At 40.5% G+C, this 13,016-nt stretch overlaps 1 protein-coding gene across 6 annotated transcripts in view; it reads right to left on the reverse strand.

Annotated features, from left to right (window-relative positions):
* adgrl3.1 (adhesion G protein-coupled receptor L3.1) overlaps positions 1-13,016 on the reverse strand; it is a 111,233-nt gene that overhangs the window by 78,682 nt on the left and 19,535 nt on the right. For all 6 annotated transcript variants that reach the window (XM_040145895.1, XM_040145892.1, XM_040145893.1 and 3 more), the window contains one exon: positions 5,278-5,443. In XM_040145895.1, coding sequence (XP_040001829.1) covers positions 5,278-5,437 — 160 coding nt within the window. In that variant the 5' untranslated portion in view covers positions 5,438-5,443. The remainder of the gene's footprint in view (positions 1-5,277; positions 5,444-13,016) is intronic.

Genomic DNA, 13,016 nt, shown 5'->3' on the forward strand with positions numbered 1-13,016 from the left:
GTACAGCACAGTTAAAAAACATTTAGATAACAATGGCTTAGTTCCACTAAGTGCCCCAATAAGCCGTGACACTGAGCAAGCATGCGAAATACCAGGACCCTGAATCTATCTCACCTACTCTGAATGCAAATTGTTTTCAGTGTTATCAATTGCATCTCTGCTTTTCCTGCTGTGAAAACGTATAATGGGACATTGATCTTATGTGGTCAGTCTATTTCTTTACTTTAGTAAGTTTTTTCTGTGTGTGGTATTTACGTATAATTGAATATTTTTCAGAAATTAATCTAATGACATTTTTATTACGAGTGTACTATTAATAAGTTGTTTAATTTATTAAACAAAACTATCATAGAAGTTTGTACTACGCATTGTTTTTTACCCAAATAAATATGTTAAAAGATAATGCTGGAATTATTTTACTAACTTTTGATAACAAATCCTATGAATCTATCTAAATCATCATTCTGGTATTATATCTTTTCCCACGAACAAGTATTGTCTGTGTAGTCACAGCCTGATTTACAGTAGATTATGACTCTGTACCATAAAACTACATTCACCCACAAACTTTAAAAAAAAAAAAGCAAGTTACCTGCATTGACTATATTCAGTATAATGAAAAAAAAATGTCACAAATGCAGCTCTTTCTTGTTTCCTTATTCTTCTAATTATGTGTTTACTAACACACCAGATACGTGTTGTCTTGTGATTATCTGCTGTGATATCAGTGGTGTGGGGCTGGATGTTCCCTGGGATTTTGGTTGTTGAGGTGTAGCTTGGCTGTTGTTATTCTCTGTTGTCATGAGCAGAGATCCCTGGGAGGTAGATAGGTTATCAGGTGAGGTTTTCACTTGTGTTGTTCAGTTCTTTCAATAGCTCCTGGCTGTACTCTCACCGTAATATAGATTTTATTGCGCTTAATTTTACATAGCTTCATAGTGTGTGTCACCGGCTACCCCTGTCCAAAGAAAACGTCTGAGATTATTAGCTATATATAGTGCAATATACATAATATGAATTGTCCCCGTTGAATAAAAAAATAAAATACAGTATATTAACCGTAAGACAGATTTTACATAGCTTCATATCGTGTGTCACCGGCTACCCCTGTCCAAGGACAACATCTGAGATTTTTAGCTATATCTGGTGCAATATACATAATATGCATTGTCCCCATTGAATAAAAAAATAAAATACAGTATATTAAATCTGAGCAAAACTAGTGTCTGTAGTCTGTGGCTAGATGTCCAGTAATTGTGACTGTTTGTTCTTCTTGGCCACTTGTTTTTATTGAAGAATACATCCAGCCGAGGCCTTCCAAATCATTTCTTAAAAGTACATGCAAACATACACATTCATGTCTGGACACTCAAATGAACAGACATTTACCCGTAACTCAACGACAGACCTACAACATCCCTGAAAGGCGAGGCACAGCACCACCTTCCTTGCGCTCCCTGTCACGGTCACCATAGCAACCCTGTCCTCCCTCCCTTGGCTCCCTCATTGGCTGGAGCAGCGTCATGGTTACTCGAATGCCGCAAAGAATCTGAATGAGCTCCATAACACTCTGCCCGGGCTCAACTTAATACTGCCCTTCAACACATCACACACAAGCACCAACACACAAACACACGCGCACATGCATACAAATGCTCGGAGTGATGGCATGTGGAGGCAGATATTCACAGCCAGCGTAGCCGATATCTGTACGGTGCTGGTACCTGAGGGCACTACATTGATAATGGCAGGAACTAGCTTAGAGACAAGACTGATATATAAGTGACATTTACTGAAAATGTCCTCTCTAATGAACACACACATGCACAGGGACACACATATATACACCGCCTGCTAAGATTAGACCTCAGGCACACATTCAGATAGGATGTGTGTCTCAGTAGTGGCTGAGGATTTGAGGGACCTCATGCGTTTTCATGTGTGAAAGAGGGGAGTGCTTAGGGCAGTGGGTCATTACAGTGTTAATATGAGTGTTAGTTTATTAGTTTTTCAATGGCTGCATCATGTATGCCTTCGTGATCATGAATGTGAATTTTGAAGACAGGGTTAATTGAAGCGTACGAGGATCAATACACAGTATTGTAAGGCAGCTGTCTAGACTGGCTTTGGATCAGATGTCTTACAGTGTTGCCTTACAGGGTCCCTGCTGGGCATAAAGAGGGCATTATGATACACACACTCACTCGCACACACAATTTAAATGAAGGGTCTATCTGTATTCCAATTAAAAGCCACTCTGCCTTCATAAGCAGCAGTAAATGCTCTGACTCTCACACACCGTCCTGTCTCTTCTGTCACCTTTTAATTCATCTCTTTATATCAGCAGCCTCAACTATAAAACTGCACTGTGTTTAAACTGCCTCAAAGGAATAACTCCGCACATATTTCTCTCATTTATTTCCAAACGAGCATATGTAGTCATACAGACAAATCATACACACATACACAGTACATGCAAACATTTAGCTCTCTGTCTTTGCACACATGCAGTAACGTGTGAGCTGGCAAGTGCATGTTAAAGTGTCTGTCATTAGTTGTGTAAGTGGTGACAGAAACTTGGCAGCCATGGACAGTACAGACAATCTTATTCAGACACTCTCATTGCCTCAGGGGGCTGAAACAAAAGGATATCGATTTTTACATTTGGGCCAAGAACAAGAGAGTGGCAAAAGAGGTGGATAGATGGAAAGAAGGAGATGGAGAGGGTGAGAGAGAAGAGGAGAGAGATTTAAAAGGTGATCTCTCAGTTGAACTGCCAAAGTGTTTGGCCAGTGCTTGTGTCTGAAATGTGGGTTTTCTGAGTTAGAGCAAAAACAACAAATTTTTAAAGTGCAAAAGAGATTTTTTATTTATTCTCAATAAATCCCACGAAAAGATCAAAAACAACAATGAACTGAATCTAGGAACAAGTACCGCCTTTGTAGCTTGTTCCTCTGTGCCTGCATTGTTATCAAAAAAACAGTTTAGTTCAGATATAGATCACTTCTCACCAAATAAAGGCTTGTTGGAGGTGCTGGAGCTGTGATTCAATGTATGATAGGAAAACCATCTGCACAATCCAGCCTGTGCTATTGAATCTAACTTATAGTTAGGGAACTTCTTCCCTTGGGATCCTTAAAGAAGGTCCCTGATTAAAAAGTTGCCTCAATAAATGCACAGATCCCAATGTGAAGATGTTTTTTGTATCGTTGTCCAAAAAACTACTACAAACCCATAGTTGAGTTGAATTGAGTGACAGGTTTCTTCACAAGGATAACAATGGGCATTGTACTTTATTGTGAAATGTATTATTCCATGGCTGAAAATAGTTAAAAAATTATTTCAATCAAATTATATATTTAGGACCTGCTTTTAAGGATTTATCCAGGAACAAATAGCCCTGGGACTGACTGCCACAGACAGAGTTGGGAAGACAGAAGGTATTCAGCAGTAGACTAACATATTGTTGGTTGTTGTCTTTTCATGTTATTTGTTGACAAGAAAAATAAAGAACAACAACAGCCTGATCCTTCCTTTAGCGCTGTGAAATGTCCAAATATTTGCCACAGTTTGTTTGAGGTCCTCAGATGTTTATTGTATGATAGTAGCGTTTTTCCAACTCCAGCTTCCAACAAGATCAACAAGTCCATTCTGTCAGGTTAAACAGTGTTCGTGCCAGAAATATACCCTGGGGAAAAAACCCCCACTTTTTTGTGTTTTAAAAAAAAAAAAAAAAAATCATGCTCTCCTATTCTCTATTATATGTCTTCACATAACCCTGAAATAATGACAAGACACGGCTTGGTGGAGAAGATCGAGTGCTTGCTGCTGTGTGTCCTCAAGCCAAACTGTCTTTGTTTCAACTAATCCTTGCAAAGTATAAACAGCGTTATTTGCATATGTCGACTTATTCTTTAGACATTGATGCAAATACCTTTGACTGAAACTCATCTCTTGGTGCTAAAGCAAAGCCCTTGGTGTTTGTGTCTCTAAGTGGCTGCCTGTGAGCTCTTCCTGTGTGTGCTTGCGTGTCTTTAGGCGTGTGTGATTTTAAGGAGGATCTCTGTCCATGTGGGTGTACAGTATTTCAGTGTTCAAAGTATATCATCTTTGTGCATGCATGTCAGCAGTCGTGTGAAGAAGCAGTCGTGTGTGTATGTGTCTGCACGTGTGTGGCACTTTTTCCTCGCAACAGTGGGATTGACAGCAGCCATTAATAGGATTAAGTCCAAGTGGGCCAGAGCTCCCTCTATGAGTCTTCAAAGCCCACCGTCACAGGGGAGAGGAGGAAACATACAGACAACCTACTGGGGCTGCATCTGCACTGTGCAAGTGTGTGTGTGTGTGTGTGTGTGTGTGTGTGTGTGTGTGTGTGTGTGTGTGTGTGTGTGTGTGTGTGTGTGTTTGAGAAAGAGACAGAGATAGAGAGAATGAGAGAACGATTTGAATGTGAAAAGCAATAAGACTGGGAATACATGTAAATGAACAAGAGTGAGTTAAATGTTTCCTTGGTTTTGCGGCTGCAGTGTCTCTAGCAAGTGTTTGGGTGTGTGGGGCTGGTTAAGCTATACAGTTACTACTTGAACTTGTAGTTGTAGGCATACAAAGTAAATCTGGGCATGTGGAACCAAATTTATGTAAACATTTGTTTGTAAGTGGACACGCTAATGCAAGTGTGTGCAGATGTATCCAGAGTGACCAGAAAATTGGCACCTTTAAAGAAATGCAACTTACAGTATTTATAGTAGTGCTGCAAGATATACCATCTCTTTTTAGTGAAAACTACAGGCAACTACATCTACATCTTAACACACATGTGACTTTTCATAGTTGGAGAAGCACAAGTGTTACTAATAACATTCTTTTCTTTGAGTGTCCCAGTAAGCCACGACAGTGTGACAGTGAGTCCGCGTGCTCGATACGAGGACCCTGAAACTTAGGCAGCTAAATGGAATTCAGCCATCATTCATTTTATTATTTCCACCCGTACTTTTCCCTACTGTGACTTTTTTTTTTTTAAATCTTCTGTTAAAAAAAAAAAGAGGTGACGTGTTGCATGCGGTCACCGGGTCAACGTTAAGCTAGCTGTTAATGGTCAGTATATACCCTCAAACCTTATGCTGGCTACATTTTAAAACACAGTGTGCTAAATTCTGCCTGAAAAGTGCAGCCTCTGTGACACTGCTTCAGAAAAGGTTACACAGTCTGGGCTTCAGTACAATGTCCCGGATGTTAATGTATGTTTATCTCTGTGCCTTGTGTGGTCTTGTGTCTTACCGATGGCAATTGGAGCAAACAAGGTTGAGACGAAGAGCAGGCATCGGATCCACATGACGTCTGAGGTTGACCTGGAAGTAGATATGGAGGTACTTCCTGCTGAGCCCAGACAGTCTTGTGGTGAGCTGTTTCTCTCACAGCTCAGTGTTCCTGACACCATACAGGCCTGCAAATTGACACACACGAATTTGCTCACTTGGTTGCCATATCAGAACAAGTTAAAATGCCTTATCTCTATGGATTGGACATACAATGTCTGTATAAGGTACACGCATACACCATTACTTATGTCCATATTGTCTGTAACACGCACACTGCAACCCCCCACCCCCTCAACCCCCAAATCCTTCAACTGCTGGTGCAAGTATAATCAGCAAGCATTAGACCTTGCATCATTCCATAAAAATCAGTTTACAGAGTTCTTAAAACAGCAGCATTCTTTAAAGCTGCATCTGTAAAACGTATTCTTAAATATTTTTCTCACCAACAACCAAAACACTTCTGCTCATTACTGATAAATGGCCTCAACAAAAATTGTTTACACCCTTTGGAGCCTTCCTATAGAGAATATTTATAAGTGTACTGTAGGCATGTCGATCAATGAAAAGTACAGTGAGATCAGGTTGAAAACCGTCAAACTGACCCCTTGAAATTCATATGTACTCTGCTATATACAAACATTTTATACTATTTAACTTTCAACAGTTGCTTAACTATTTCTAATTCCATATGGATTTGTTTGAGACACAACTAAGTAGTTCATCCATTATTAAATTGTTCTCCAATCATCTTTTTTTTTGTGCTTAGGCCTCTTGCATTATGCTGTAGCTGTTTCTATCGGAACCAAGAGCTGGTCTGATTTTTTGTAGTATTCACCACTCCAATACAGCTGGAATAAAAATGAGGAGGTTCTGTATAGGAAACATACAGAACAGAACAGGAAACTTTCCATAAATTAATATTTCACAAGACAACAGACCATATGCCAATTAATCCATACACGACAAATCTGTGAAAGATATGAAAGACTAAATGCTAAATGTTGACCTTGAAGGGAAAAAAAAACAGATAAACACAATACAATGGTGCTTAATGTTTGCATAATGATGCAGCTGTCTGTATTATGATTCACTTCACTTGGATTTCCAAATCAGCATTAAAGTGTGAAATGTATTGATGTTTGAATCTAATTGTTCATTTCATGGTCTATCAGCAATAAACAATTAATAAGACAATGGTCTCTGAGATTAGTTACAGCAATGACAGACTGGTGAGCATCATTTCGCCTTCTTTTTTCTAAACTGATTACAGTGACCATCATTGTTTAGTCGCTTGCTCACTTGCTCACCCAACAACTAATTCCGTCACTTTCTTCCTACATTCCCAAATTCACCCTTCTTTAATCATGACAAACTAGCATGTTTACCTATATTATGTAAGGGAAATGGATCGACATCACTCAGTCATTATGCAATCATCCTAGTTGATGTCAAATAGATAGTAGTTCAAAGGTAACATCAATCTTATTTTGCGCCTAAGTGGTCACCGTTCTCACAGGAACCAATACCAAGCCCCACATAAACAGGCATGTGGAGTTTGTGTATGTCCGCCTGAGAGAGAAAGAGAGAGGCTGCGGAAATTTGCGACAGCCAGGGACAGATGGAGTGAAGCAGACAGCCAGAGCCATGGGAAATACATCATGTGTAACATAGTCTATTGATCAGTGTGACCATATCATTTTGGCCCAGCAGAGAGTAAGACAATAGCCAGCTATCTCCGTCATGCCATGCTGTGAAGGCTAATAGCTGCTTTTTCACAGTCTCTCCCTCCAATATTTTTGGATAGCTACTACTACTGTTACAAGAATATCAGATTTTTAATGTATCGAAACTGTCAGAATGACCCAGACCTTTCTATAACCACCAGAGACATGCTACATATGCATAATGCATTTTCTGAACATCTACAGTGACAAAAGCCTCATGCTGCAGACAGGACAGATAGGCAGATACACCCGGAGGCACATGTACACTGCAGAATCAGAATCTCTGGGAACAGACTCATACCAGAGACAAACAGCAGGATAAGAACTGTGAAGTCATCTGGGGTTTTATTGACTCTGTTCTTTTTAGGATGTCAAAATAAATCCTTGAAATTGAAAATTACTTTAAAATTACTGTGACAAAAAACACAGGCATAGATTAATTTTACCAACGTCTGAACAATTGTAGGAGAAAATTCTATTTGCGGTCTAGCATAAAATAGTCAAACATTTTATCCAGTCAGTTAATTTGTTCTGGACTTTGATCATATTTTTTTAGTTCTGAATAGTGGAAAATACTTTTTTCTATGCACTGGAAGGTCATTCTTTTGGTTCAAAAGAAATACACACAAAATACAACCTCTGATACACTGACACAAATCTATATATTTCCATTCCACAAGTCTGTAAAGGTTTGCTATCATCTGAGAGGAACACATGTTTTAACTACCATTTCTTTTTTCATGGCTGTAAAAATCTAACAACAGTGACCTGAGTGTGGGAAATATCATGCTGCACAACTTCAGAATCAGACATTTTTCATTTTTATGTGACCTCTATTTAACCAGACTGGTCTCTTGATTCCAAAATCTATTTTTCAATAAAGTGCTTGTCAAAACAGCAGCACAGTTTTGTTACACAATCCAAAACAGAAAAACCAGAGCAAGATTTTGTATTCAGCTTTCTAAATATCAGGTGGTGCAACTGATTCCATTGTAGAGTGATTTCATTTCTGTTAACAGTTCCTGACAAATCCCTAATGGCACCAAAGTGATAGAATCACAATAGACTCCTTTGCTTTATTCTTGCCCCCTCTTAAACAACTCAACAAGCCGCAGCATTTTGATTGATTGGTCCCTAACTCGGTTGAACATGAGCAATCTGACCAGCTGTCCCCAGCTAGACACAGGAGGCATACACTGACATATGGCTGGACGCCACCAGCCACAGCATTCCACTGTTCCATAATTCAAAAGCTATTCCATCACACCGTATGCTCCAACACCATCTCACCCATCAGTTAATTAACCCTCTCATTTCCACCACGCTCACAGTGTCTTCACAGACAATAGTTGTGTGACAGCCTCGAGCAGTCCAGGACTAATACAAACTCAAATCACTCAAGTTGTGTTCATAATTCAGCACGGCTGCATACCCCCATATGTTCAGATAATGACCTAAAAATATGTCCCATCAACAGAGTCCACAATGCATAGACAATGGCAATTGCCCAAAGCATTTCCCTGTTTTTCTAACGTGTCTTTTCATTATCTTAATGTGTTGATAGGTTAATATATTATGAATAAACAGGCAGTAATGGTGCTAATTATCAGAACATATGTGATGTGTTTACAACCCGTATCCATCAGCTGATCGTGCACATAAGGTTTGGCAAACATCATGTGCCCCGTCTGAATCCACTTGCTGATGAAATGATCAAATAATCAAGTCATATATTTTAAATTAACTCAGTATTTCCTGTCCTGAGCTACTTATATCTCAGTGGAGATCCTGCCTGGCAGATAAGCAGCATCTGCATAAAACTGAGCAAAACATCAACTAATAAGCAGGATCAGACCAAAACAAATAACCGTCCATGGATCCAAGTCCTTTGATTTACCTGCTTTTTCTATCAATCTCTGCCCCAGTTATATGTGCTCAGTAGATGTGGATTACTTATTCCTGAAATATCAACAAACACACAATTTTTGTTTCAGTTTATAGAATATAAATTTTAAGTTAGCGTGATCGTATTAAATAGAGTTAACTGTTTCACAACAGGATTCTATTATTTAGACTGCCTCAAGGACAATCTGCTCCCCAACAGTGTTGCATGCATAACTGACTTGGTTTCAGTGTCCTTTATTTTCCTGCCCTGAATCTTCATATCCTACAGGGTCGGCATTAACAGAGCTGTTGCCGGGGCCACTATACTCACAGACTATATTGCATGCATCCATGAACTAATTGATGTTGGGCTGATTCTGTGCACCGAGGCAGCCTGACCCTATGTGTGTGTGAGTGCACGCGTGTGTGTGTGTGTGTGTGTGTGTGTGTGAGTGCGTGCGTGTGTGTTTGCATGCCTGTGTGTATACGATCCCTTAACGAGAGTCCTGCCTGTCACAGCACTCCTCATTCAGGATTCTCTCTTTCACTAATGAGTGCTGACCGGACTGGGCTACCTTGTCAACGCATGTCACACACACGCGTGCGCGCGCGCACCCACGCACACACACACACACACACACACACACACACACACACACACACACACACACACACACACACACACACACACACACACACACACACACACACACACACGCACACACATGCTTATCACTGGGAGACCAGATGCCCTACTCCCTCAGCCTCCAGGCAGAGTCAAAAATGTGTGACTACAAAGCATGCTGGGTTTTTAGTCTACCCTTTGTGTATAACTAAAAGAATACTATGTTGATGTGTGTCTGTGTGTGTGTGTGTGTGTGTGCGCGTGTGTATGTTCAAGTCACTTTAGGAAAAGCTGTCAAAGTAGTAGATTGTACTGTAGCTGAAGCAATAAATCAGAAAAAGAAAAAAATGTAATTGTTACACAAAGTCTAGTATTTTGTAGTCCATCTGTAACTGCATTTACATGTTCTCCCTAATTAGAGTGGAAACAAACCAGGAGGGATTGTTTAGTTTTGACAGTTTTGAAAGGAAACATGCTCATCATTAGCAAAACCTCTCAGTCTGAGGAAATTATTTGTGAACATATTTGTTGACAAAATACAGTCAGGAAGCATTTGATGTGTTTGTCCAAAAAATAATAAGACACTGATGCATATGTCCTTAAATGTTCTATTCTATACAGACAGTATACAGTATATTTAGTCATACCAATTCGTGGAGGAGTAGGCTATAATTTCACTGGAAGAAGCTTGGCCGCTTATGCCTTGTTTTTTTCCCCTGTCATTTTTCTTCACCTGTTCTTTTCTTCCCTCTCCTTAGTCTCTTCAGTTGTTCATTCTTTGCTCTGTTGGAGAGAAGTCTAAGCGGAACAAAGCTCAGGGGGCCATGCGCCATGTTCAGTAAAATGGCATGTGTCCGCCAAGCTACGGTAAATTACCTCCAGTTGGCTTGCTAAGGTAGGTTTAACCACCATGGACCATTTGTGTGTGTGTGTGTGTGTGTGACTGAGTGAGTGCTCGTGTTTGTGTGTGTGATGGAGAGGTTCGGAATGAGGTTGTGCAGGTGAAAGTGTGAGTGGGTATGGGTAGTGTGGCAAATTATCATCAGCACAGGTAGACGGGTTCGGAGAATCTTGATTAGAGTGACCATGCACACACATACACACATGGACACACACACACACACACACGCGCGCAAACACACAAATTCAGGTAGCTAATTTGGCAGTGTGGAGCTGAAGAGTTGACTAATCAGGATAGGACCTGGTGAGAGTCTGGCCTGTGGCCTATAATGAGAGACATAAGACACAAACACACGCATGCACAAGCAAACAAGTACATGTACACACATTCCCAGCAAATATGCAGAACGCAAACAAAGACACACACACGCAACATGCATACACACACTCAAACTACCATGAGTGATTTTGAATAGAAAACACGCCCTCATAATTGCCCTGTGATGATGAAGGCTAAGATACTGATTAGCAGCGAGTGGCCCCTCGGTGTGACCAGAGGCTCAGGGAAAACATACTGTCAGCTCCCAACAATATGAAGGTCTTGACATGTTGGCCACAACATGTATCCGTACTGTTGCATGTGCCGGGGTGTTTTGGGAAGGGTTCACATACAAGCCCGCTCAGACCACATTAAAATCACAATTAATAATGAGTCAATGTCACATGTTTGTGCCGGTCAAATCTTAACTCAGCAAGACAAACAGTCATGTCAGCTTGTGTCTCTCATTTTGGATCTATACATTTGTCTGGTGTAGCCAGCTGCAGTATGGCTGCTCCCACTGGCTGTTTTGTAGCACGTATAGTATATACACACAGACAAGTGCACACACGTCTGTGGGAGTGGGTGGGTGAGGGGCTGGTTCACTGTAGGAATGTGCACAATTGTCATTGTGCCCTGAAGACAAGTGGCCTGGCTAACAATTTATTTCATACAGGGCTGGTTGTAAATCCTTTGTGTGGCTTCACAGCAAATAACTGCAGAGTGCTGGATTGTAGCCTTAAAGGCATAGGTCACCCCCACGTCAGTGTGACATGTTCTGGTCACTGTGGTCTCAATTTAAACTCCTCAGTGAAAAATGAATGACAGCAATTTAGCACTGTGTACTGTTATGTATTATAAAGGTTGATTTTTGTAATCCCACTCTTTTTTTGTTTTTAATTTTCATTAACATTAGGCTTTTTTATGTTTTTATTTTTTATTCTGTTTTAAATGTTATGATCATGGATACTGGACTGTGACAGAGCAGAGCAAGGCTGGATTTGCCCTCATTTGCATTTACATTTTTATTTTAAAAAAAGGTCTATCCCTTTAAAATCATTTTCACTCAAAATAGTTCAAAGCTCTGGGCTGAGCACCTCATCCACTCCCTCCAAGCTAGACATTCTATGCCCGTCAGAAAATTGCGTCTGGGGAGGTTCTGGCTTTGACTGCAGTTTCCGCATGGCTGCCTCTGGCTGCTCTAAGGACGCTCACAGAAATCTGATGCACCGAAACTACCCTGAAAATCCACCGCCGACGACCTCATCTGTAAGGCACTGCCGTTTTGATTCCTCACCGCCTGGCGGGCTAGACACCATGCTCTGTTCTTTTCTGATCTGAACTTTCTAATGCTCCTGTCTAATCAACTTTACGCACCCTCCCTCCCTCATGAGACCAGACGGGCTAAGGCGGTGATGTGCGCGGAAGAATGGAGAAAGGAGGAGAAGCAGAGGAGGGGTGGGGAGAGAAGAGAAGATGAAGGATATGAGAGGGGGGAAGATGAAGGAGGAGATACATGGATGAGGTCAGGAAGGAAAAAGGCTGAGGAAGATAGAGATGGAAATATGGGATAAAGGAGTAGTGACAGAGGGATGGGGACAGAGAGGATGGCAGGAGGCAGCGAGAGACAGGGAGTGCCAAAAGCGATCATAGTGAGTTGAGGAGAATCTTAAAGCAAAATAATAACCTACGGCATTAATCTTTTTCATCCCTCTCCAGCTGTACTATTTAATATTTGGTCAAAGATTCATAAAACAAAACCTAAAGACCCATGAAACAGGGGTCCAAAAAAGATCAACTTTTGCATGTATGAAATTCAAATAGCACTACTTGAAAACACATTGCCCTACATTGCCAAAACACAGTAACATGCTACATATTTGGTCAGATTATTCATGAACCTAATAATATACAGACTTTTGCTTCTCTGTGTCCTGTCATTGAAAATCACCTTTAATGTTCTGACATTTTAGTTATTGGGTTTGTTATACCACACGAATATGGCAGATATGGCAGTAGTGGAATGAAATCATAATGGAGAAAAAAAGCAACAACACATAAACTAGTCCTGTTAAAAGCTAATGAGCCTAGCTAAGATGCCCTTCGGATTGTCCGTACAGTATCTGATTTCATCTGACAATTCCTTTTTTTTTCTTTTTAGCTAACGTTGGTAAACTTCAGCTTCAAACCCTTTTTTCCTTAACTCCACTGTCTCTGTTATTGTTGTCTGACTTTGCAATGCAGTA

This window comes from Xiphias gladius, chromosome 15 (assembly GCF_016859285.1).
Source record: "Xiphias gladius isolate SHS-SW01 ecotype Sanya breed wild chromosome 15, ASM1685928v1, whole genome shotgun sequence".
NCBI classification, from domain to species: domain Eukaryota; kingdom Metazoa; phylum Chordata; class Actinopteri; order Istiophoriformes; family Xiphiidae; genus Xiphias; species Xiphias gladius.